The sequence below is a fragment of the Phocoena sinus genome, chromosome 8 (assembly GCF_008692025.1).
Source record: "Phocoena sinus isolate mPhoSin1 chromosome 8, mPhoSin1.pri, whole genome shotgun sequence".
NCBI lineage: Eukaryota > Metazoa > Chordata > Mammalia > Artiodactyla > Phocoenidae > Phocoena > Phocoena sinus.
This window is the reverse complement of record NC_045770.1, coordinates 62393297-62420917: the sequence shown is the minus strand read 5'-3', so window position 1 is coordinate 62420917 and position 27621 is coordinate 62393297. Positions and strand designations below refer to the sequence as shown.

The 27621-nt window shown below is 46.8% G+C and overlaps 1 protein-coding gene across 7 annotated transcripts in view; it reads right to left on the bottom strand.

Moving 5' to 3' along the window:
• Positions 1-27621, bottom strand: part of PPFIBP2 (PPFIA binding protein 2) — a 159223-nt gene that overhangs the window by 66001 nt on the left and 65601 nt on the right. For all 7 annotated transcript variants that reach the window (XM_032639341.1, XM_032639342.1, XM_032639339.1 and 4 more), the window contains 2 exons: positions 9279-9371; positions 5022-5135 (listed from right to left, as the gene is read on the bottom strand). In XM_032639341.1, the coding sequence (XP_032495232.1) occupies positions 5022-5135; positions 9279-9371 (207 nt within the window). The remainder of the gene's footprint in view (positions 1-5021; positions 5136-9278; positions 9372-27621) is intronic.

Below are 27621 nucleotides of genomic sequence, written 5' to 3'. Positions count from 1 at the left end.
ACTGACTCCCCCAGATCAACCACAAGTGGCGAATCTGCAGAAAGTCACGTCCATGGACTCCAAATCCCCTAAATCTGTCACTCTCCACACCTCACCTAAAAGGCAGCCAACACAACGAGGTTGCCTGACACCTGGGGCTCCGGCTCAGGTTGGAGGACTGAGATAGAGCCTGGTGTCTTTCCATGTTTCCCCAAAGCTGGGCTGTGTCCTCACAAGGAGCTTTGCATCCTTTCTTCCTCCCCCCTTGGGTTCCCTACCCTGTCTTCTTTCTGGCACTAAATATGGCTGCTGCTCTTGGCACTGATCGCACCTGTCAAGGGCCAGCCTCTGGACAGTGTTCCATTTGGCTGCCAGCTCTGTATAAGGCCTCTTCTCCACTGAAGAGCATTGGCTTCCCCCCCTGAAATCATCGCCCGCTGGAGGAGGGTCAGTGATCAGAGGCAGAGGAGCTTGTTGTGCAGGAACCGACAGAACCCCAGAGGACCCATGGAGGCCACTTTAGAAAAAGTCACCAGGGACTTCAAATACATCACAGAGCATAAGGAACTCTCTCTCTGTGATAGACTTTTTTGCCAACATGGTCTAGGCCAATCACAATGGGGAGGGCGCTGGTCCACACGTGTGTTCCTGGGGTGTTATTCTGGGCTCTGGGCTCGGATGGTTCAGTGTGTAGCCCTCAAAGATGCAGCTGGGCAACGCCTTGACCTGCTTAAAATGGAGGTGAAGGGCTTCCCTGGTGGCGCAGTGGTTGAGAGTCCGCCTGCCGATGCAGGGGACATGGGTTCGTGCCCCAGTCCGGGACGATCCCACGTGCCGTGGAGCGGCTGGGCCCGTGAGCCATGGCCGCTGAGCCTGCACGTCCGGAGCCTGTGCTCCGCCACGGGAGAGGCCACAACAGTGAGAGGCCCGCGTACCGCAAAAAAAAAAAAGAGGAGGTGAAAATGGACTCAGGCTGTGGGCCTTTGAAGACCCACTTGTACACTTCCTGGTAGATGTCTCTTCCTAATGGGGAAGGCTCCCTGGGGAATCTAGACACGCTCAGTGAGTCAGAGACCATATCAGAGTAGGTGTTTCCACAGGCAGCTCCAAGAGACGCTTGTAGCTACCCCGTTCCCACCCTGTGTCCTGCAACAGGCTGCAGACAAGAAATATTTTGCCCTCAAATGTGTCTATAATCTATGCGTGGCTCATGTGGCCCTGCCTCTGTGCTGATTCTGTTTGGTCCTGGTTTGCCTGTCTAACCCCATGGATCTTCATGCTCTCCCTTTCTAGAGACCAGATGGGTTATTAATGTGTAGAAGAAAACAGATGAGAGCTAAGAGATCAGCACTTAGCAGGGGACCAGGCCAAGCCAGGCTGAGGGGTCCATGGCTCGTGAGTCGGGTGGGGAACATTGCTCAGGAGAACAGCTGTCGGGAGAGACAGCGCAGTGGGGTTTGGAACCCATGGACGCACAGGGTTTGGATGATACTGGCTGGGTCTGGGTTTCCTTAAGTCCCCCCAGAGGTCTTCTAGCCAGCCAAGGGGGCGAAGTCTGGAATAGAGGTTGCAGACTGGATCTGTGGGCCAGGCTTGGCCTAAAGGTACAATAAATATTGTGTGGTTCACACAATACTTCTTTTTCATTTAAATTAGTTGCCAATGTTTTTAAAATAGACTGATCTTTAAATTTTTACATCTGGATTTCCAGCTTCTTGTGAAAAGCAGTAACGGGCCTCCATGGGTGGTCAGCTAGAATTGCTGGCTCCTTTAGAAAGGATGTTTTCAGTGTGTAAGGGCTAGCAGGAGCTGCCTCCCCACGGGAAGCAGTGTCAATAGGCAGTCAGAAGGCCCCACACTGTGACAGTGAAAGCATCTCCTTCAGAGCTCCTCAGGCCTTTAACAGGAGGCCAGGCTTGGCTCAGGGCTGGCAGAAAGAGGCCATTGTGGACTTCCCTGGTGGCACAGTGGTTGGGAGTCCTCCTGCCAGGGCAGGGGACACGGGCTTGAGCCCTGGTCCGTGAAGATCCCACATGCCGCAGAGCAGCTAAGCCCGTGCACAACTACTGAGCCTGCGCTCTAGAGCCTACGAGCCACAACTACTAGAGCCCATGCTCTGCAGCAAGAGAACCCTCCGCAATGAGAAGCCCGCTCACTGCAACAACAGGAGTCCCCACTCGCCGCAACTAGAGAAAGCCCGCGCATAGCAACAAAGACCCGACGGAGCCAAAAATAAAGTAAATTAATTAAAAAAAAAAAGAAAGAAAGAAAGATGCAATTGTTTGCCTCCATTCTCTGCCTTAAGGACGTGAGTCATGCTTGCTCCTACCATGAGCCCTGGGGCCCAGGATATCACAGTCTAACCAGGCAAGTCTCTGCCTATCCCCAGTTCAGAGGACACTTACGTATGTACTCCACGCTATATATAGATGGCATCACATCAGCACTGTGATGCGAGAATTAAGCGTCTTTTCAAACAGTATCAAGCAGATTTCCGGAAAGCATTAGCATAAGCAGAACATTCAATGTGGCATTTAGAGCTGGCAACCCAATGATCTCCAGTTCAGGCACCACCAAGCCCGGAGAACACATGAGTGGGAGCGGAGCCTCAAATGCCTATGACATGAACTCAGAATTCTCCAGGAAAGTACTGCAAACTCCTTTCATTTCACCCTTGAAAGGCTGAGAGAATACAGTCAAAGTTATGGGCATAAAAATAACTTGGTTAAGTTCAGGAAGATCTTTCAACCCCAGCGGTAGCAAGTAAGAGCTACTCCACTCCAGAATATAGCAAGCCGACACGTTCACCTCTACGGTACATGCAAACCACATGACTGCTACCTCGGCCACAGCACACAAGAAAGAAGATTTAGAATAAAGAGGATATAAGGGGCAGTTGAGCTTAAGGCTTTTTTTAAAAGTCTAAAATCCAGTCTATGGGATAATGCTTAGAAGGAAAAGACAACCTCAGAGAGCTCAGGCACCACGATGGGGTCATTTTCTGACCTCCGATCGTGTGGTTACTCACCAGGCACTGCCTTCCTGAAACATCAGCCTTCTGCCGTTTTTTCTGACGTGTTCCCTTCCACATGCAAATTTTCTTGGTCTCTGTCTAGGTTTTTTTTTTTTTTTTTTTTACAGCCCCTCCTGTCATCTTCCTCCCTGGTCCCTACCCCAGAACCGCATCTTTTGCTGTCTTGAAAATATAATCTAGTGGGTTGTCCCATGCACTCTTGTGGAAATGCTTTTGTGCCATTTGAGATTTTTCCATCAGGCTATTTTCTTTCCTGGGTCTTCAAAAGAAAGATTCAACTTTTAAGAGTAAATAAAAAGAAAGATTCACTCCTGTTGCTACTCGGATTTCCAGGGAATACGATAAGCAAGAGAAATGGCATACCATTTAAACAGAAAATCAAATGGGGCCAAGAATGTGGTAACTTATTAATCAGCAATGAAAGGATAAACTAATAACAGCTTCCAAGCTGTCAGAACTAGTTTCTACAAAGACATTTGCATAAAAATATTGATTTTAAAAGAAATTCTTCAAATGCACTCAAAGCTAAGAAACACCTAGAAACTAAGATATTTACCCCTAAGACCAAAGGTCATATTCAAAGCCTCTGTTCATTACTATGCTGTGGAGAAACAATCTGAATTTTCTGCTGACCAAAGCAATTAAAAAAAAAAAAGTTAGGGCTTCCCTGGTGGCGCAGTGGTTGAGAGTCCGCCTGCCGAGGCAGGGAACACGGGTTCGTGCCCCGGTCCGGGAAGATCCCACATGCCGCGGAGCGGCTGGGCCCGTGAGCCATGGCCGCTGAGCCTGCGCGTCCGGAGCCTGTGCTCCGCAACGGGAGAGGCCACAACAGTGAGAGACCCACGTACCGCAAAATAAAAAAAAAAAAAAAAAGTTAGAGCTTGGGGGATGGGGGAGGGAGATTATAAGCAGTCTACTAATTGAACCCACTCATTTTAAGAAATGGACTTTCATTCCTTAAATAATTAGTGAGCACCTTTTATGTGCCAAGTACTATACCAGGACCTACAAAGCATACACACATAAACTTCAGTCGTGGTTTATTTTTCAAAATAACTGAAGTGCAAAAATGATGCAAGTTAGGGAAATTAGATATATTACTAGAGTTCATAAAATAAAATTTCTAATTAGCATCTCAACAGATTCTGAAAAGACTTTTGATAAAAATTCAACACCGCTTCCTAAAAATTGCAGCTCGTTATTTACAATGGGGTCAGACTGTTCAAGAAGAGTCAGTTCAATTATAATACTTTTGCTAAAAAAAAGTAAAAAAGGTCTAAGTGATAGTGAAGACAACGATACAGCAAAATTTAAAAATGGAAAAAAACTCACTCTATGACGTTAGGCATAGAAAAGCTGAGGACTAAATCATATCTCTGGTGCAAATAGTGTTTTGTATATTATATGTACATATAACAAAAAGGCCCAAAGAGAAACAAGACGACATTTAAGAGATGTTTCTGAATGGTAGAAGAGCAGCTAATTTTTTTCATTTTAACATGTATTATATTATATTAAAATATTATTTATGTAATATGTGATCGATTTTATCAAAGAAAGCCACACAGAGTGAGAGGGGAAAGAGTGAGGGAAGGAAAGAGGCACAAAATAAGTTAATCGACTTTCGAAAACCCCAGATGCCACTTACAGGGCAAAGGCGACAACAGTGCCATGCCCGAACCGTGGGTTACTTGGTTATGAGGAGTTAGCCAGTTAAGTGTGTCCAGTGTGGTTGGCGTGATAAGATGAGGGGGACATGGCCAGCAGAGAGCTCTGCACTGAACCAGGCCAGGAGAAAGTGCCCTGGGAATCTGTCAAACCAGCCCAACAAGTTATTCCTCCCGGGCCAGCCCTTCCCTGCCCTCCCCCCTCCGGTTTCACCTGCTGTGTAAACACCACAGGCTAAGCAGCCAACCCTCCCCTCCAGGCAGGACGGGAATGGAAGCAGCTCTGTAACCTGGACCCAGAAAGGGGCTTGCCCAAGGCCCTGGGTCCCACCCACCCTTACCTGTTGAAGCATCTCTTCAGCGGCATTGAGTTTCACCTGGTGTCCCTCCAGACACACTTCCAGGTCCCGAATCTTCTCTCCTTGGGCTTCCACTTGGTCTGTGAGGACGCTCACCTGTCCCAGGAAATAAAGCAAGGGTGGAGGCTGGGACCGGCTCCCCGCTGGAGGGGAGCCGTGAAGCCACACCACTGATTCTTGATGGGAGAAGAATGGCTGCTGTTTTTGGTGGGTGGTAAGTGGGGGAAGTGTCCTGGGTGAAGGGAACCCCGGTTGTTTTCTCACCTGGCCGGGAAGTCCCAGCCACCACCTGGACCAGGTTGGTCACATTTCCTGCTCTTGACAGACTCAGGAGAAAAACACCCAGCAGCCACGAGAGCAGCCTCTGGGCTGGCCTCTGGCTCCCTGTGCCTCTCACAGAGCTCCCTTGGGCAGCCCGACCTCAAGGAATACCTCAGCTGGCTCGCCAGGGCTGCTGCCACCTCATGTGGAAGCGCAATCCAAACTTCTGTGCAGAGTAGCCAATGACCTTACCCCTCTCATCAGGGTGTGAGGACAGCTCACCTATCAGGCGAGGGTTCTGAAGCAATTAAGGAATGTGGGACGTAAAGGGCATGTATTAGCACTGACAAAACTTGGCTGCAGAAAGGTTTTTGTGCTTCACAGGCCAAAACATGACTAAGTCATAAATATACACAAGCCACGCTGCATATACAGTGGCAGGAAAACAGTCGTCTTTCTGAAGAACATCGAGACTATCTCTTGGAATTGTTAGCAAATAAAAATCCATTTACGATAAATCATTTAAATTATACCCTAAATACAGACTGAGAAGATTTTCAAAGCCTCCTCTATCAGCAAACAGCCCTTTTCCTTATTATTAAATAATCCTTTTCCGTATTACTATTAAATAATTATTATTAAAAGGTGCCTCAGAGCAGGAAGAGGAAGAAAGCATGAGTGACCTCCCCCAAAATAAAGAAATCAAGGACTGGTAAATTGAGATCCTTTATAGCCTTTTGGTTTTCAACCAATGGTTGACTCATCACCATTTACATAAAGATGATCATAAATTATTTCTCAGTCTGTAAAGGAATGATAGCTGGAGCATGAGAGTTAATGCGAATTCACTTATGCATGCTTAAATAAAGTTATGAATTATAAAGCTCCCTTTTACAGAGGCACTAATCTTAATGAATATGGCTGCTTTAAGCTTTCCATTTTTACGTTCCTAAGTGATTAATGAATTATTGAAACATACTCCTGGAGCTGATGCATGGTGTGCTAACATTTCAATTATAATCCAAAAATGGGCGTCTTATCCTCTCTGCCTAACATGATCAGCCGTCCTGGCCTTTTCTTTTCTTTTTTTTTTTTTGCGATATGCGGGCCTCTCACTGTTATGGCCTCTCCCATTGCGGAGCACAGGCTCTGGACGCGCAGGCTCAACGGCCATGGCTAACGGGCCCAGCTGCTCCACGGCATGTGGGATCCTCCTGGACCGGGGCATGAACCCATGTCCCCTGCATCGGCAGGCGGACTCTCAACCACTGCGCCACCAGGGAAGCCCCTGGCCTTTTCTACTACTAACTCTAATTTCAAAAGAGTAGGATGCTAGGGGTGGCCTTTGCTCCCTGGGTTCCAGAGTTTCTGTTGGGGATGTGTCGTGGTTAATCTTGCTGGGATGATTAACACTTAGAGAGTCTGCACCACGCCTTGGGGCCATGGGCTGGCGATACCCAGCGGAATAGGTACCCAGACGAATAACGTGTGGTCTTAGGTACCAAGAGGAATAACGTGGTCTCCGGCATTCTATAGCTCATAGCCCAGCTGCTCTTCAGACTCGAGATACACCGGGTTATGGGGTCCTTATGAACGTGAATAGTCTAGGTTATGAATGTAGAGGTGTAGAAAATTGGGAGAAAATGTATAAAGGTTCTAAATGTGACCTTTATTCAAGAAAAAATATTTTCTGAGCTCCTACCACATGCTAGGCATAATTTTAAAAACCGAGGGGATACAGAAGTGGGGGAAAAAGAAAAAGATGAAAATCCTTGCATTAAGAAGTCACATTCTAATGAAGAAATACAAGATTTTGGTTTAATTTGTTGTTTAATCCTGAAAACAGTATTTTGTCCTGTGTGATTTCCCTTGTTCTTCCACAAGTAAACCCAGGAGAACATTCTGGGCCAAGGGCTCCAATGAATTCGGTCTGGCTGAGCTGTCTTGTGAATTAATCAAGCAAGTGGCTCCCCCATGCTGAGGATCTGTCTAAGCTGCGCCGTGGAGCCTCTAGAGACGGCAGTGAGCACGTAAGAGCAACTCTGAGAGTCCGCCCACAAGCTCCTGGAGGGACAGAAACCACTAGGATCCACTTCTGACTTTCCTGATAAGCAGCTCCCCAGTTGTGCTAGAGTTATTTCATTAAGGATTATTCAAGAATTCGGAATTCTTAAAATATCAGAGAGATTATCACACAGGAATTCTTTATTAAATTGTAACCCTCTAAATAGAAATGTCTCATTTCAGCCATGAAGGTTCCGGGTTCATTAGTCTGTAGCTTGATACTGTTTATGGCAAAATTCTAAACTGGACGCTCTTCCATCAGTTGTGTCATTGGGATGGAGGTTCCAATTACACACCCCGCAAAATGTCTGCACTCTAACGTGCTATATTATATAACCAGGCCCCTGCTACCTCTCAGTAGGCAGTTCCCAGGCTTCTCAGGGTCACCAGCTCCAACCACACAGCCCCTTCCTGTGCTTCCCACACACCAAGCACATGCCTACTTCAAGGTGCTCGCTGGACCAACCACCTCCTCTGCCTGGTACGTGCTTCTCCCAGTCTCTATGGGACTCCCTCCCCAGGTCCTTAAGTCTCCTCCTATCGGGGAGGTCTTCCCTGACCACACAGTCCTATCCTGCTTTACTTTTTTCCATAGCATTTATCATCACTGGAAACATTTTGTGAATTGGTTTGTTTATCGTACATGTATGTGCGTGCGCGCACACACACACACACACACACACACACACACACACACACACACGAATGGAAGCTTGAGAACAGGGATTTAGTCTATTTTCTTCACTGCTACAACCCCAGCACCTAAAACCAGTATCCACTGAGTTGTGGGCATGCAAATAGTTTTTAATGAACAAATCAATGAAGTGAAGAAAAAAAACAAACCTAGGATGCAAAATTGTGTAATTGTATATTGGGTCTGAGCTTAATTTTTTGAAATAGGGGCAGGACAGGAAAAAAAAAAAAGACTGGAAGAAAGGGCGAACATGTTAAATTCTTTTTGACTTTCCAAAGTTTCTAAAATAATCAGACATTATACCTACATTCATAAAATGAAGTGAAATGAATAAAAGAAATAAGGTAAAACAGAAGGAAAAAAGCCAAACATACTGCAGCCTCTTAACTCTAGTGCTCTAAGCTAAGGCCCATAGTCTAAGGAGGGTCCCAGAACCCTCCCTGCCCCCTCGCTTCCATCCCACTTACCAGTCTTAATCACCACCCTTCAAGCTTTTTAATGAGCTGGGATCACGATATTAGTCTTATTATTCTCTAATTGTCAATCAGTGTCTGAGGCATACCAGTCCTTGAGGCTTGATTTATGTGTTTGAGAACTAACACAGCAAAGAGCTCCTACCTCAGCAAAAAGCATCCCACGAGAAAGATCAACTTTTCAGAATGCAATGCAAGTTTTCAGACCTGAAACTACGTCTTTGACTCTTTGTCTCTGAAAAGTTTTGGAGTTCCTTTCTTCAAAGTAAGAGAGTCATCAAAGGCTTATTAACCCATGTTAACAGCTCCAGGGGGTTTGGCCTCAAAGTGATCAGTCTAGATCCAGCTCCGGATCAACTGGGCCTGATCCTGTTAGCATCCACCCTGGGGCTTTTTAAGAGGCTTTGCTTTATTAGTGACATGAGGACACATCTCCTTTGCAAGACTTCTGGAAGACAGGGCCCCATTAATCAGCCTGGCCACAGAGCTTCCAGTGTATAGATGCAGACACTCTTGTAGTCCATGATAAATAAATGAATCCATTCACAGCCCCCAAAAGCCAAGGCCAGAGTTAAACTGTGCCCCCAGTTACTTTCTCCTTTGTTTCAGGAAAAGTCTTTTGAAAAACATACACTTTGGGAGCAGGAAACATCCAACAGAGAAAACCCTTTGGACTTCCCTCCTACTTAAGGCAGCTACAGAGTTGGAGGTAACAGAATAAGCTGGTTCCCACCAAAAAGGACCCACCTGTAATATGAGGGACTCCTTATCTCCTTCTAGACGTGCTAAGCGCTCCTGGTACGTTTCATTACTAGCAGCACTGTGGTGATTTACCTGGGACTAAAGGGAAGAGGAAAAAAACACACACTTAAAAGGCTGGAAAAACATCTTACCAACTTCCAAATGAAGTATGCAATTGGTGAGGTCAGTTTCGCTCATTATCTATGCAAAACCACCCACCTAAACAGGAAACCACAGGATTTCAAAACTACTAGGAGGAGGACCAGATCAGATGCCACTGATAGGCATGCCATGAAAGGTGGCAAAAACCACCTCCTGGGTGACCTCACCTTTGGCTAGAAAGGCCTCGGTGGAACTCCAGACCCAGCGGTGCTTGACGTGACTGGGCGTGTTGGGTCTGGTTTAGCTGGAGGCACAGCCGGCCAGAAGCACCAATAGCAATAAGGGTCTACTCTTTGAGACCAGGGAGCTGGTACCATTCACTGAGGAACTATATGGAAACAACTCCTGCACAGATCTTGTCTCCTGACTCTCACGCCAAAGTTCTCCAGAGCCGAGGCACATCTCGTGGCGTGGAGGCCCATCCTGAACATCGCAGGGAGCCTGGAGGATGAGGGATGCCAAACGGAAGGCCCTTCATCCACTCGCACATCCCTTTCAGAAGTGGCCGATCGCACCCCTCAATAAGGGCTCTGGCAACCAGGGTGGCACGTGGAGTTGCTACAGTGTTAGAGCTGAGAGGAATAAGCTAAGATGAAACGTCTTGAGAAGACCCCAAATGACAGCCAGAGGGATCTCAAGGGCCAAGCAGAGGGAAAACACAGGAAATACCAAGTAGTAGAAAACCATGGAAAACAGAGGAAAGGGAGATTTGAGATGGCAGTCAGAGAGGCAAAGCTTATAAAATGCCCTGAGCTAGAGACAGGAGCTGCAGTCACTTCCTGGGTGTGTCTGGCCTGGTTGTAGGCAGGGAGGAGGGAGGTAGCTGCTAATGGAACTGAACTGGCCCAGTGCTATGACTACACCCTTCTTCCACGAGGAATTTAAGGGCCCAAACCAGAGGCACACAGTAGGCCATCCAGGGGCTCAGCGGTCTGAAAAAGCAGATCTTATTGCTAAACGGGGAAATGACACTCCTTGACACCTGGGCTGGTCCAGTGGAGTCAATGCTCCAATGTTCGTAAGGCGGGTATCCTATATCCCAAAGGAAAGTCACGATTGTAAAAGGAGAATGTCAGAGAGGAGACCAGGCACAGAGAAGGGCCCAGAAGTGGTCCCCTTCTCCTGAGCCCATTTCGCCACATTCCAACCTTCAGAATGGGCTTTCCAACCACACCCCACCTGCCCCATTAGGAAAAGATACCTCCTGCCTTCCCTCGTCCCATCCCTTCCCCAGTGCACTGCCTAGGTGAGGGCAGGCGGCAGAGCCAGGCCTGGTTCCAAAATGAAACAGGGACCAAGAAATCTGCATTCAAGCCGTGGAGTGTCACCTGTGAGGGAAGCACTGGCTGTCTGTCAAAGGTGCAGCGGGAGGGTGAGCCCAGGGGCCACTTCCCAGGGCAGCTGTGCCAGGCACAGGCCAGACGGACAGGGCACCCCTGCCATTCCCCTAGCCCCTCTCCAGTCTGCATCTTGTTCAGTGTTATGGAAGCTCTTTCATACCATAAACAAAGGGCCTTAGCAATCACTAATGGCTTCTTTGTGTTGGTATCAGTTTATTATTGTTCCATTAATATTCCAGTCATCACACGGTCAAACACTGACTAGTATCCAAAGATATAATTAGAACCTACATTTCTCAGAGCCTAACAAGAAAAGAAAGGAAACAGCTCTTAAGCAGCAGGTCAATTGCTTCTCTGTCCAAGAACCCACATGATGGTGACTTTCAGAGGAGAGAGACTGAGAACAGAAAGGACCCAGGCACCCAAGTGAAGCTGTGTGGATCCAGCGCCGAAGTCAGCACATGCACAGGGCCACCCACCACTGGCAGCTGGCACTTCTCCAGAAGGAGACGAAGGGAAGGCTCCTTCCACAAGACTCCGGACAGCTACCGCACCACCTGAGCCTCAGTCAAATGGAGTGCAGTGTGTTCGTACGATAAAAGACCTACCCATGCAATCACCCAGAGAGGCAGCTAGTTGACCAAAAAAAAAAAAAAAAAAAAAAAAAGAGGAAGGAAGGAAGTTGATATCGTAAGTTCAGTTAATACACAAAATGCATGCCATAGAGTCCATAACACATGCTAGAAGTAGATTAAAAAAAAACTGAATCTACTCTAGCAGCCAATGGAAAAAGGGAAGCACTACTGAGTTAAAAGATGCACAGATCAGTGTGGCAAAGTCAAGCTAACTGCCTAGGAGAAGCACAGCTCTTCCTAAGGAAAGGAGAACCATCCCTTGTTTCCACAGAGAGACTGTGTAGTGGGATAAACAACATTCGTGATGATATCCTCACAGTAAACGGAGCCCAGCAGAACTCACTGCTTTCCTGTGATGTTCTCAAAATAGGTCAAAGGTTAGTGGATAACGTGGGCCAAAAACCAAAGCAATTCTATGGAGACCAATACAACGTGGTCCAAGTACCGTGCTCTAGACACAAAGTGGGCACTTAGGCAGCGCTCACCATGTACCAAGCACTGTCGAGAGCACTTTACATATATTAATTCATTTAATCCTTCCCACAACTCTGCTAGATAGGTACTATTTTTATTCTAATTTTACACTTAAAGGAACTGAGACACAAAGTATACAAACAAGGCACAAATGGATTATTTGCCCAAGTTACCATGTACGAAACCAGTAAGCTCTCTGTTACAGCTTGAGGAACAGATGAGTATACATTTTGTTTTATACATTGTGATTGTATGAAAGTTCACTTAAAATAAGGTGTAAAAATGCTGTCTGAACCTAAATATCCATTAATAGAGGAGTGGATAAACTGTGGTTCACCCATATTACGGACAATCTGTAGCATTTTAACGAGGCAGATTTTTATGAACCATCATAGAAATACAAGACATATTGGACAGTGAAAGCAGCAAGACCCAAAGAACCGTGCGGTGTGATACTAGAAAACAGTACCATCCGGCTCCGCAAGTACTGATATATATATGAAGGTAAATAGATCCAGTGTCTGGAAGGCTACAGAACGACCCTTAACAGTGCTCTCTTTTGGGGAAGTTTCTGGGCTACGAAAAGTTGGGAGTGGGAGGTTTGGTCAAGAGGGGCTTTAACTATAATATTTGAGCTTCTTATAAAAATATGTTTGGGGAAAAAAAAAAATATGTTTGGGCTTCCCTGGTGGCACAGTTGTTGAGAGTCCACCTGCCGATGCAGGGGACGCGGGTTTGTGCCCCGGTCCGGGAAGATCCTACATGCCGCGGAGCGGCTGGGCCCGTGAGCCATGGCCGTTGAGCCTGCGCATCCGGAGCCTGTGCTCCGCAACGGGAGAGGCCACAGCAGTGAGAGGTCCGCGTACCGCAAAAAAAAAAAAAAAAAAAAAAAAGTTTATTTACTTGAGTAATTAAAATATATTTTAAAATCTAGAAGCACCGTTTGAGTAGCTAGAACAGTTCTTGGTGCTTTTTTCCTCCCCTAACAGACTTGAGGGGCACATCCTTCCCCAGCAGTCACACTGGCCCATGTGGCTGTGCTGCATGTGGCAGAAAAGTGCCTCCCTCGACCCAAATCACCATTGTAGACGAGCAGGGCATCTTCCTCTCATCCAGTTGACCAAAATCACTGCTGTTCTCTAGCAAGCTTCTGAAAGGTATTAAACAAGAGTGAGATGGAAACAATGTCCCAGAAAGAAGTCTGCTACATCGTTATCCCTTGCTTTTGGTGAAGTTCAGAGTCCTGTGTTGTCACATTCTACAGAAGACGGACAGCTCTCAAGAAAACTGCACTCAAGCCTTAGCTGGTCACAGACCAGGATAAAACACACCTCTGCTTGAAGAACCTGGAAAGCAACTGAGAACAGGGCCAAGAAGAACATCTTGTCGAATGCCAACGTTTATTAGCCGAAGGTGAGGATTTGAGTTTTGAGTGAATAAATGCATACTCCTTATTCCAGTAATTGGGCAACAGGTTCAGTCACTTTTGGGCATCATTCTTGGATTATAAAATGGCTGTATCATCAGGGCATAAAAGGCCAGAAGGTTATGAAAATTATTGATAAACATGTTTAAAAAGACAGAGTCGGGACACAGCTCTGTTTTGCCCGACTTTCAGAAGCGCTTGCTTTCTCAGAGGCTACATCTGCTTCCTTAATTCTAACAGTGGAATTGTAGTAGAAGTCTTGGATCAATACTGAGATCATCAACTGGGTTCCTGAGTGATTCCAGGTTTGGGAGTCTCGGAAAAGTCTTGTCCATATTCTCTATTAGGTAACTTGGTGATAGAGCAGTTGCCCAGCTCTCTATGCATAAAGTCAGACGGAGAGAACCATGCCAGCATTCCACCGAGGAGGACAAAGTCACACCGAATTCCGAAGGATGTTACATGCTAAGTTTCGATTCCTCCCCGCTCTGGGATGGAAAGTGATCTAAAGGAGAGTTCTATACTGTTCTACCCTGTTAAGGATGCTCAACCCATTGATAAATATAAATTAAAAAGAGGTCATTTTTACTCACCTAATGATGTTAAGCCCCTAGGCTAGACCTGTACAATGGACTTCTGATGTGCTAAGGTGTGATATACATATATCTGATCAAGTTTTTCTCTTCTGTTTTGATGGTTATTTCTACAAATGTGACAGGGAAAAATGAATCTTCTCATCTAAACTTTCCATCGTCAAAGCTATCCCTGAAACTATAATTCACGTTAGTTACCTGATATAATATTGTGTGGGACCAAGAGATATTGTGAAGGCCAGGGATCTGCATACCCTATGGAGGTGAAATGGCAACTACAGGTTGACATTTCCACGTCCTCTTGCGGCGCTTATTGAAGAGCGCCACAGTGAAACATACTCCCTCTCTCTCATATCACAGAACTGAAGCAGCACGGGGAGTTCTTTTTGTGTGTATATTGTCAATAACTCAGAAACTTTAGCCAAGACTATTGAAGTTAAACCACCTTTGCTTCTATCAAAATTTTACCCTCAAGAGGCTGGACAAAGTCTTGAATAAAGGAATCCATCTTCTAAAACCCAGATCTCTTGGAGGCAAATATAAAACACAGCTCAGAAACGTCACATCAAGGTCTTCCCCAGATGCTCAACATAACTATTAGAGAAATGCAAATCAAAACTACAATGAGGTACCACCTCACACTGGTCAGAATGACCACCTGCAAAAGTCCACAAATAATAAATGCTAGAGGGGCTGTGGAGAAAAAGGAACCCACCTATACTGTTGGCGGGAATATAAGTTGCTGCAGCCACTATGGAAAACAGTATGGAGGTTCCTTAACAAATTAAAAATAGGGACTTCCCTGGTGGCGCAGTGGTTGAGAATCCGCCTGCCAACGCAGGGGACACGGGTTCGAGCCCTGGTCCGGGAAGATCCCACATGCCGTGGAGCAACTAAGCCCGTGCGCCACAACTACTGAGCCTGCGCTCTAGAGCCTGCGAGGCACAACTACTGAAGCCCACATGCTGCAACTACTGAAGCCCGTGTGCCTAGAGCCCATGCTCTGCAACAAAGAGAAGCCACTGCAATGAGAAGCCTGTGCACCACTACAAAGAGTAGCCCCTGCTCGCAGCAACTAGAGAAAGCCCACACGAGCAACGAAGACCCAACGCAGCCAAAAATAAATAAAAATAAAATTAAAATACCTTTCTTTAAAAAAAGAAAAAACAACTAAAAATAGAGCTACCACATGATCCAGCAATCCCACTCCTGGGCATATATCCAGAGAAAACTCTGATTCAAAAATATACATGCACACCAGTGTTCATAGAAGCACTATTTACAATAGCCAAGACATGGAAACAACCTAAATGTCCACAGATAAAGAAGATGTGGTATATATATACAATGGTATATTACTCGGCCATTAAAAGAAAAGAATGAAATAATGCCATTTGCAGCAACATGGATAGACCTAGAGATTATCATACTAAGTCAGTCAGACAGAGAAAGACAAATATCATATGATGTCACTTACATGTGGATCTAAAATGTGATACAAACAAACTTATTCACAAAACAGAAACAGACTCACAGACATAGAAAACAAACTTGTGGTTACCGAAGGGGAAAGGGGGTATGGGGGAGGGATAAATTAGAAGTTGGGGGACTTCCCTGGTGGTGCGGTGGTTAAGAATCCGCCTGCCAATGCAGGGGACACGGGTTCGAGCCCTGGTCCGGGAAGATCCCACATGTTGAGGAGCAACTAAGCCCGTGCGCTACAACTACTGAGCCTGTGCTCTAGAGCCCATGAGCCACGACTACTGAGCCCACGTGCCACAACTAACGAAGCCCACGTGCCTAGAGCCTGTGCTCTGCAACAAGAGAAGCCACCACAATGAGAAGCTCGCGCACGGCAACAAAGAGTAGCCCCCACTCGCCGCAACTAGAGAAAGCCTGTGCGCAGCAACAAAGACCCAACGCAGCCAAAAATAATAAATTAAAAAAAAAAAGTTGGGTATTAACATATACACAGTACTGTATATAAAATAGATAAACAAGGTCCTACTGTATAGCACAGGGAACTATGTTCAACATCTTATAATAACCTATAATGGAAAAGAATCTGAAAAAGAATATCTGTGTCTATATCTATATAACTGAATCACTTCGCTATACAACAAAAACTAACACAACATTATAAATCAACTATACTTCAATTAAAAGAAAAAAAAAAGGTCTTCCCCAGGCCTTGAGAGTGACGTTGCTGAGAGTCTCCTGGAACAGGGACAACACAGCACCTTGACTCTTACAGACTGTGGCCCTCTTTCTAGAAGACCCAAGACACTGTTGATGCTGAGACTGCACAGGCCTAATATACAGCTCCAGCTATCAACAGCCTACAGTGGGGCTATCGTCTAAGCCATCTCTAAATGGAAGAGAGAGGCTTCAGGATGATGTAGCAGCCGTGCAGGCTGATCCACGGTTGGGGGTCATGGAGTTGACCATGATAGTTAATCAGACTCAGTGATTAGGAGAGAAGTGGGAGGATGGAGAAAGGACCGTGTGGGTCCAGGAAGCACAGGACTGACCACCAAGATTCCAGTATGGACAGAGTCTCTATATAAAGGGCATTCGGGGCTACACAAAAACACTAGACTAATCTGAGTCCTGCCTCCACCTCTTCCACGGGTCAGTGAATAAGGAGTTTACTCTCGGTTAGGTTCCTCATGCACCAAGAGCTGAATGCTAGCAGACTCAAGAAATAAAATAGGTTTTCCATATCTTGGGGGACATTGCCTTTTTATCAGGGACGTGATTATCAGAGGATATTTAAGGTTCCCCCCCCCCACACACACACACAGAGGCAAAACCCTTATCATTAGTTGCAAAAAAAAAAAAAAAAAAAACCAGACTAGTCTATTTCCCTCTTGCTCTCTTGCTAAGAGAAAGGAACAGGCTGGGGTCATGACCTTTGCTATAACTATGTGGCACGAGTGAGGGCTGCCATCTCCTTAGAGATATTTTCACCCCTTCCAACCTCCTGATGCAAAGCTTAGAGGGTTGGAATCTTTCCTCTGCATTTTTAAACTTGGAAACAGAAAATGGTAGTAGTTGTGCTACAAGGTTCAAAGGTTGTCAGTGGACATGTCTTCTTCCAGGTGGAGGAAGTTGGTTTGTAGCAGGAGTAAGCTATGAAGCCAACACACAAATGAAAGCCAAGAAAGAGAGACTGGTGGCATTCTCACCCCTGGTTCATGCTGTCCAAAGGCAATGATACATCCCTGCCCTTCCTATTGGTCCCCTCTTGGCCTACACTGGTTCAAACCAAGTTTCTGTTACTTGCAACCAAAAGTCCTGGCTAATGCATTTGTCTCAAATGGTGATCAGTCAATTGACTGAAATTCATTCCTCTGGAAACAGACTTACAAGAAAGCATTCCTGCTATTTGGATATAGTACTGAATTACAAAGGGATTCTACCTACCATTGCTTGATTTGCTTGCACTGGTAAACTTAAAGACAGAATTGTTAGTTCTGAGCCAAATATAGTTAAAACCAAGATTATCATCAAGGGCTAATAGGGATCTACTTTGTGGCAGAGGGTGTGTCTGTGTGGGATGCATGAGGATAAAAAAGGAACCCATTCTCCTTTGTGTGTGAAATGGATGACTTTCTATCCACCACCTGTTGGCCTCCATTCTTATTTCCCAAGCAGAACAAGAAGGTTAATTCAGGGAATGATACAAGATGCAGCAGGCCCATGGCATCAACTGGGGGTGTGTTGGCGGGGGGGGGGGGGGGGGGGGGGGGAGATGAAATAAACAAAAATAGGTTAAAACACAACAAGAAATAAACAGGAAGCTAAAGTAGGGCTAAAAGATATAAGGGTGGATGGGAAATGAATAAATGAAGGGCTATAAGAACATAAAAACACCTAACAACTGTTTAAGAAGCTATATTGAAAGAATTAACACGTCCTGTATAGCTGTACAAATGCCAGGTCTGAGAGCTGCAGCTTCCCTGTTCCCACCCTTTGCTCAGCTGGATTTCAAAGCAGGGGATCCCTGGGGACTTTGTTGGGGGCTTCCATATTCATGTACAGAATTCCTGCAGCCTTCTCCTCTACAAGGTAGGACCTCCTGTGCAGAATGATAGCTGGGAACGATTAAGAGGTGAGGCTGCACTAACCATGCACAAGCTCAAGTAGGTCACCTCATCTCAAGCTTCCCATCCTTTAAATAGAGGAGATCATACCTCACAGAGTGACACAGATGATCAGTTAGGTCATTAAAAACAAAGACGTGTGGGAAAAAAAGTGCAGAAAGCTCTTTAGAGCAGGATGCTCTAATATTTCCTCCATGTAATATAAACAGTTTTTGAATGATCGCGGAAACACGGAACTCATTGAAATGGCTTTGTTTAAACTAAAAGACTGAAATGCAGTTAAGACACAGCTCTTCCCTTGCACGGACAGCTTTAATGAACTCATTCGTTTTGTGCAAAAGAACAAAAGAAGGCAACATTTCTGATTAGGATACCTATGAAGTATCTAAAGATCTGAACAAACAACCCAAAGTTACAATAACCAAAATACTTTCGGGCTGGAAAGAAAACAAGTGCCTAAGGGACAACACAGAACCCATTGTTAGCTAAGAGCCCTGGAATCATGCCTGCGGTGCACAGCCTCGAACCTGTTCCCTTTCCATCGTCTCTGAAAAGATGCCCATGTTTGGAGTTGCATCTACAGGAGCACAGTTTATAATGAGCACAGTGAAAATTTCAATAGCTAATAATGACTAATCATCAACACTTGCATTTCTCTTTCTGTTCCAATCTGAAAGTCAGGTCAAATTTAGGTTAAACATGAGCTTTCCAGCTGAGCTGTGCCCCCACCAACCAGCCCCCGCCCCCAGCAGCCTCCTCAGAGCCATCACCCTCTGACTCTAGTGGCTGGTCAGCTTCCACGATGCCTGCTCGCTCTTGGTCCTTCCACTGTAGCTTGGCAAAGGGATGGCCATATTAGGTCTCTGCAGAGTTCTGGAGGGGGTGCTTGGTGGCACGGATGGGGGCCGTGCAGAATCCCCAGGAGTCTGACTCCTTCACAACCTGGCTGGCCTCTGCTGGCCTCTGTGTGCCCTCCAAGCGTGCTCTGGCACACTCTCGGGGATGCTGGGTGAAGGCAATGTCCCACGGGACCTCCTGTCAGCATGGCACTTCACTGGACACGGGGAAAGTGCTGGTTCCAGAACAAACAAGTGGTGTGGAGGAGAGGTCGCGTGGGGGGTGTCACTTGGTATGCGAGCACGGAGTGTGGGAAAAGCCTAAGGAAGTCAGCTCCCCTGTGAGACAGCTCCTAGTCAAGGGGATCATATCAAATCCAGAAAACCCACCTCAAGAGAGCCATGGCTGCCAAGCACAGGGGAGATGTGAAAGTCAGTAAGGCTATACTTCAAGCTCAGGACCACCACTCACATAACAAGCTTTTGAGAAACTTGGAAAATGCAGACCTTAAAAAATAAGGACCAAAAAAATAAAAAAGAAGTAGATCATAGAAGCTACAACTTCTATTACATGGCTCAGGTTACCCATCACCAAAGGAATCAAGCAGAATGAATGCAAGCAGGTGCTTGTAAAAAGGAAAACTTCTCCTAGATGTTTTGGTTAAGGAATTTAAGGCCTTTCTGGAAGTTATTATAAAACCACTTTTTCCCAACAATAGCCAAGCCCATCCACTACCTCTGGCACAGAGGTAAAGAAGTTTCTTCAAAATGCAGCGTGAGTAGAGTACAGTCAGGTCCTTAGCTACCAGGAGCCCAACGAGAGAGAGATCCTATCCTGACCTTGACCTCCTTATGCCCTCCATCTCTCTTAGTTGCAATTATATATAAGGGGAGGCTAAGTGTCGCTGGTGGGGTTGTCACTATCAAATGATCCACCATCAGGGACGGGCAAAGTTCATGAATAGCAAATTAAATAGCTTGGTCAACCAATGTTCACATAATTATGCTTCAATTCAGCTATCTATTCAGTGACTAAATATTCCTGAACACCTACTAGGTGCCACTCCCTGTGCTAGGCAGTCCCTGCCTTGAAAGAGCTCTGTAGTCTTACACTGAGACGTGATAAGTACTGTAATAGAGTTAGTTTTGTTTTGTTTTTTTTTATATCTTTATTGGAGTATAATTGCTTTACAATGGTGTGTTAGTTTCTGCTTTATAACAAAGTGAATCAGTTATACATCTACATATGTTCCCATGTCTCTTCCCTCTTGCGTCTCCCTCCCTCCCAATCCCACCCCTCCAGGAGGTCACCGAGCTGATCTCCCTGTGCTATGAGGCTGCTTCCCACTAGCCATCTATTTTACGTTTTGTAGCGTATATATGCCCATGCCACTGTCTCGCTTTGTCACAGCTCACCCCTCCCCCTCCCCATATCCTCAAGTCCATTCTCCAGTAGGTCTGTGTCTCCACTCCTGTCTTACCCCTAGGTTCTTCATGACATTTTTTTCTTAAATTCCATATATATGTGTTAGCATATGGTATTTGTCTCTCTTTCTGACTTACTTCACTCTGTATGACAGACTCTAGGTCCATCCACCTCATTACAAATAGCTCAGTTTCGTCTCTTTTTATGGCTGAGTAATAGAGTTAGTTGTGTGTAAGCCAGCAGCAGTGGCATAGGGGAGGGACAAATCGATTATACCTTCAAGGGGGAGGAGAGGCTTTACAGTGGAGTCCCCACTTGAAAGACTGAGTCTTGAAAGCTACGACGGAATTCCCCCAGAATAGAGAACAGTATCTTTGGAAAGAGTCTTCCTGATACAGATAGGCTATCCATGAAGCCACGATCGCCACCCTTCAGATATTCTGGTTTCCCAGAACTAACACAGAAAACAAAGAATCTCTTGACAGTCTATCTATAAGCTTTCCAACCAAGGGGCTGGTGTGATGCACACCAAGGCTCCTAACTGATCATCCTGGGAAGCAGGACTTGGAGGTGAGAGAAATGCCCTGGATTCACCAAGATCTTGTTCCAAAATTATAGCCTGGCATAAGCTTAGTCCTTGCTAAATTCTCTTGATCAGGTGGCTGGATGCGTAAGGAACCTACAGCACTCGACTGTAGGAGAAGTGGTATTTACAAGCGTGCTAGTATCTTGTGAAGGGAGCATACTAAAGCCAGGAGCAGAGGAAGAACAGGAGGCTCTTTGAGTGGTGCTCTTTCCTCATCTGGCCAATTCCAAGAGACACACTGACGCATGATTCTTAAAAATGCCTGTCGGAGGCAGAGGGGCAGCATCAGGTGCCAGAGTTGGGGACGGAGGAGCGATTGTGACTGTTTCAGCTCACCTGGAGGCATTAGAAGTAAACGGCCTGATGTATCTTGGCTCCTGAGATAGAAGGTCCAGGCATTTCATCAATCAAATAGCGTAAGAGAAAGATCCACAGGTGGAAAATGTGGGATTAGGTAAGGGCCAAAGAGAGGAGCTGGTCCTTTGGTCACAGGAATTTCATTAAACCTACAAGATGCCCAAATGGGAATGAATTCCAGGGAAAATGCATGGGAAACGTTGCTTGGGAACTAGAGGCAATAAGAACATTATAGAAGGACTTCAAAAGCTTTCTTAGGGACAAAGCCAATGTGAAGTGGGTTTGGGAGTGACCAGGAAGGAGTAGAGTTGTTTTTAGCCTGCTCTTGATTTCAAGATTCCTGATGGTGAAAAGAGGGTAAGTTCTATAAGGCAGCATGGAGAGACAAAGTACATGGTCAGAGACAGTTTTGTTTTTCTCTAAGAATCAAGGAGAAGCGTTTTCTGCCAAGGACATGGGACAAGGAGGCAGGGCAGAGTAAAGAGAAGAAACAATCGGAGAACAACAGGACGTGGAATAGCACTGGATCAGGAGAACAGGATACTGGGATAGCCTTGGTGGAGAGAAGGGACTCCTGACCCATGAAACCAAAGGAAGTTGAAAAATGATGGCTGTGGGGACTTCCCTGGGGGCGCAGTGGATAAGAATCCTCCTGCCAATGCAGGGTACATGGGTTCGAGCCCTGGTCTGGGAAGATCCCACATACCGCGGAGCAACTAAGCCCGTGCGCCACAACTACCGAGCCTGTGCTCTAGAGCCCATGAGCCACAACTACTGAGCCCACGTGCCACAACGACTGAAGCCCACATGCCTAGAGCCTGTGCTCCACAACAAAAGAAGCCACCGCAATGAGAAACCCATGCACCGCAGCAAAGAGTAGCCCCCGCTCGCAGCAACTAGAGAAAGCCCACGTGCAGCAACGAAGACTCAAAGCAGCCAAAAATAAATTTATATAAAAAAAACACGCTTTTCATATTCCTCTTAAAAAAAGAAAAATGATGGCTGTGAATACTGTTACCTTTTGTGGTGGTGGGGAGGGAAGATGAGAAGTTCATCTACGTGTGGCTAATTTTTTTCAATGAAGTAGGTGGTGACATCAGTTGAGAGGGGAGTGTAAGGTTGGGGACAAATGGAAAAGTGTGAAAGAGCTGATACAGGGATGGGGGAGGGAAGAATGCAGGGATGAGTCAAGGGACACCGCCCCCCAAGTGCCGATGCCAGTTCATGGAACTACCAATGGCTGTGCTGCTCTGGAGCACCCACCCAAGCTATTCAGCAAATGACCCTGGTATGATGCCCCTTTGCCAAACCCTGCTGGGAAAGACGTGTGAGGGCCTCTCCAAACAGCTGGCAGACAGGAGTCACAGATGGCAAAATTCTAGCTCCTAAACTATGCTGGAGAATATGATGGGTGGACATTTTGGGTGCATTGGCTAAAGATGGGATGTACCCTTAGGAAAATGAGGACAGCTAGAACCCTTGAGTAACCATACCCACTGTCATCCTCCTCCTGGTCTTGAAAAAATCTCTCTGCCCAGAATCAAGTTTGGGCGCATGGCTCTAGAGTAACCAGAGGCTGTCTGCCGAGGTCATCGTCACCATAACATCTATGAAGCATTTTCTAAGCACTTTACATACATTGAACTATTATCCATATTTTACAATCAAGAAAATTGAGCCCCAGGGAGAGTAAATCAATTGTCCAAGGTCACACAGAGCTGAGATATGAACCCAAGGAGTTCGATACAGGATCCGCGTTCTTATCCAGTGCAAACAACTTTCACAGAAGCTGCTGCCTACTTCAACTTTAATTGCACTCTGACTTGAGTACAAGGCAAGTCAATGTCTGGGGCCAGGATGTCTTTGCAGCTCTCCTGGCCCAAGTGGCCAGGCTACTGGATCAACCGTTTGAGCACCAGATGACACAGAATAAAGTCTCACATTAGCAGTTTGAGTTCATCCCATACTGTACTACAGAACCCAAGCCAATTGCATGGGGGAGCCATGATGATTCCGTTTTTGTTTTTTTCTTAGGGGGTGGGGGTGGGGTGGACGGGGTTGTGACTTCGGTTTGGAATTTGGCTCCAACACAGAGTCCTAGAAGCCAGCAGTGGTGTGAAGATGCTCACAGTACTGGGATTTCTGTTCCTGGGAAAACAAACTCCTGCTCAGAGGGCAGCGGGTGGACTCCACAGACCCTGCTTTGTTGCTATTTTGAGAAGCTCTTTCAGGACTATGTGGGTTGGAGCCTCTGATCTCAAAGCAGGGCAGGTGTGAGCTGTTTGTGAGTCAGTCAGGAACCAAAGAGCTGAGGGGCGGAGACCCTCTGGACGCTTGTGGTAGGAAATTACCTTGTCCCAAGGATCTGTCTGTCGGGGAAGGCACTGGAGGACCAGCCCTGGTCAGCCTTCTCTCAGCAGCCACTGGGGCCTCTGGCTACTCATGGTGGGCCAGGTCCCAGCTGTCTCCTGCCGGTCTTTGCTTTGAGACCTTGACCTGGAATGTGGAAAGGGGCCTAAGCTGAAGGAATGATGGCCTAAGATGCACTCCTAGGAGAGAAGCAAACTGGTCCCCTCTGTTCCTCTTTCAATATCCTCCTTCCTGGTAATGGCCAAGAGCAGTTAACTTTTATTGAATGTTCCCTACGTGCATGGTTCTCTGCTAAGCATTTAACATACATTATCTTACTTGATCCTCATAAAACCTGTATGTGGCTGGCACTATTACCTTCCTTATTTTATAGATGAAGAACTCCAGGATTTCAGATAATATGCCTAAGATCACATAGCTAGTAAGTGTGGCGAAGCCAAGAGCCCAACCCAGGCTTTACTTCAAACCGCATGTGCTTAGCTAAACAGTACGCAGTATCCCGTCCTCCAAAGGCCACGAGACAATGTCTCTTTTCTCACCAAATGCTTCTCCTCTAGCTTTGGGCCTTCTTAGCCATAGGCATCTCCCCTTACTGTCCCAAAATTCAAAGACTCTCTTGCTCCGAGGCATTGACCTCTTGGACTGGTCCAAGGGCAAGGGTTCCCAGCCTACCAGGTCACACCTTATCCAGGCACCTCTTCTGCTGGAACCACCCCGTGTGTGGGAACATGAAAGAAACAGCATGTTTCCACCTTCAAAAACCTGAGCTAAGAGAGACCTGCTCTCCAAGCCACCCCAGCTTGAGGAAGCACGTGGGAAGGGGGTGGGTGAGCCAGGCAGATGGAAAGTGCTGGGCACCCAGGCTGGAGTCCACTGCATGCAATACAGGGAGGAGGTCAGCAAAGGACTGATGGAAAAGGAGAGCCCTGATGGAGTCAGATGAAGTGGGTGGGAAGTAGGAGGAGGACATGGAGGTAGAAGCTCAGAAAAGGCAAGGACTACACGTGGGAGCTCGTCAGATATAAAAAGATGAAATTAAAGTAAATATAAATAGATATAAATGATGAAACTAAAAAGGTAAGTTGAGGCCAGGTTAAGAAAATGTCTTAGGGCTTCCCTGGTGGTGCAGTGGTTGAGAGTCCGCCTGCCAATGCAGGGGATGCGGTTTCGTGTCCCGGTCCGTGAAGATCCCACGTGCCGCGGGGCGGCTGGGCCCGTGAGCCACAGCCTCTGAGCCTGTGCGAACGGAGCCTGTGCTCCGCAACGGGAGAGGCCACAACAGTGAGAGGCCCGCGTACCGCAAAGAAAAAAAAAAAAGTCTTAAAAGCCAAGCAGGCAGAAAAGCCTCGGCTTTCTCGTCCGGACTAAGGGCAAATCCTGGGGCTTACAACCAGGGTCAAAGGATGAAAAGGGATTTTTATTTATTTATTTATTTGTGGTACACGGGCCTCTCACTGTTGTGGCCTCTCCTGTTGCGGAGCACAGTCTCCGGACGCGCAGGCTCAGCGGCCATGGCTCAATGGCCCAGTCGCTCTGCAGCATGTGGGATCTTCCCCGACCGGGGCACGAACCCGCGTCCCCTGCATCGGCAGGCGGACTCTCAACCACTGCATCACCAGGGAAGCCCAGAATTTTTTTTTTTAAAGGGGATTTTAAAAAGAAGAGTCTGGCAGTTGTGTTTCAGGTAGAGAATAGGAAAGATACTGATTATACTGCCTATGACATATCCAATACTTTGTGTGTGTTTTTTTAATGCTCCTTAAAAGTAGAAGAAAAATGTTTTGCTATGAGTCTTTCCCAGGGGGTTTGAAGTCTCCTCACTTAGCGCTTCGCCCAGCCAACTTCCCACCATCCAAAAGAGTCAGAGCTCACAGCCTGGGTCTCAGGACTGAAAGAACCTCCTTACATTGCCTTGCATGCAGAATTAATTCCTCCACAGACAGAACTTCTGCACAAGTTACAACTTCTGCACAAGTTATCTGTCCCAGCGGCTGGGACATGGCACCTACAATCCCAGGCACATCGCGGCTGTTAAGACCTCCTGGTTAAAAAGCTTCAGTTGGATACAAGAAAATAAAAAGTGATGGGAAGTGCACTTCTCACCTATTTCCTCCAAAACCTTTTCAACGAGGCTTTTTCAATTATTAAGACAATGGATGAGAACTTTTACCAAAATGTCTGGTCACCTCAGCATGCTCTCTGGTGACAGCAATGCCCCCATCCCAAAGCTGGGATGGGGCTGAGCACAAACAGATTTCTGCTGGGTTCCAAACCGATAATTTTCTACCTACTTGGCCATAGAAATGAGGAAAGAGAACTGGACTGGGAGACAGAGCAGGGTTCAAGATCAGGCTGCACCACTTATAGCCATAACACTAATAGCCATGAGGTTCCTAGCCTTTCTTGGGCTTTCTTTTTTTTTTTTTTTTTTTTTGTGGTACGCGGGCCTCTCACTGCTGTGGCCTTTCCCGTTGCGGAGCACAGGCTCCGGACGCGCAGGCTCAGCGGCCACGGCTCACGGGCCCAGCCGCTCCGCGGCATGTGGGATCTTCACGGACCGGGGCACGAACCCGTGTCCCCTGCATCGGCAGGCGGACTCTCAACCACTGCGCCACCAGGGAAGCCCCCCTCTTGGGCTTTTTTAAATGAGGGGTTTGTACTAGTTGATCCCAACAAGCCCTTGAGCTCTCTAATTTGGTTCATTTGCCTCACTTTTCGTGACACAGCTTACCATACACCATATCACGGCTAGAGTAATTTTCATAAAATACAAATTAGATTCCCCAACGTATCTCATGACACTTCCCTACTACAAGTCTCCCATTATACAAACGACGTCACCCACAACCCTTACTGTGGCCTTCCGTGTCCTGTGTGATCCGGAACCCACCCCTAGCTCCTAACCATCACCGCCCTCAGACGTGTTCTTCACCCCATTTTCCACCTGACTCACTCCTACTTCTTCAGTTTTCAATGAAGTGTTACTTCCTCAAAGAGGGCCCCTGACTACTCCTTCTCAATCAGTAACAGCCCTTGATGATGGCTACCAACAGTTCCTCTTCTTGGCTGTATTTATCAACTTGTAAATTTCAGGCTTATTTCCTGGGACTATTTAACTGGCATCTCCCAAGTGGTAGATGGGAGATCCACAAGAGCAGAGACTGGTTCTACTTTGTGCTCACCACTGGACACCCAGTACCCAGAACTTGATAAATATTTGCGGAGTGAGAAGTGCAGAGGGCGCACGCCAAAGCAGGCCCAGGGTTGGGGCACCGGGGTCGGGGACCTTCTGAGCCGGACACTTCCTGTCCCTCCTGTTCTACAGTTACAAGGTCAGATCTCTTATCTGTCAGCTGCTTTTGCCCTTCCTCCCTCTGAAAACATTCAGCCGCAGTGTGAAAATAGATGGATACCCATCCTTGCAGCTCAAAGATGGTGACAGAAGAGCGAGCCTGGGTTCTGTGAGTGCGGACGCTACTCCAGCCCCCAGCACTCACCCCACACTCTCACGCTCAACCCCTACAGAGTCGGCAGGAACGACTTGCAACGCCAGCCCTTGGCCTCTGAGAAACACGCAGAAGAGGACTTCAGAGAGCCTCCCCCCCGCAACGCAGCAGCTCTTTTGGCAGACAGCACACTGACTAATCTCCACACCAGATGACTTCCGAGCAGAGAAGAAGCCCAACAACTTCTGAATCCAGTGCGTTTGAAAGGCAGCGGCCTCTCCGCATCCTCACACCAAAAGTGGTGGGCACCTTCTTCAGGTCACGGTGTCTGGAGCCTCCAACCGTTCACGTGCTCAAGTTAAAATAACGAACTCTCCTCACTTCATTCTTGCCTTTCTGCAGAGGCTCATTCACTAGAATGTCAGAGGAGAAACAAAGACAGCTGACTGTTTTCTCCTCTAGTGTCTATAATTAGATTCTCATGGAGAACTTGGCCACGACAGGGCTTCGCCGGACAAACACCTCCCCCCTCCGCACGCGCACGCACGCACATACACACAGACACACACACACACACACAGTGTCTCTCCCC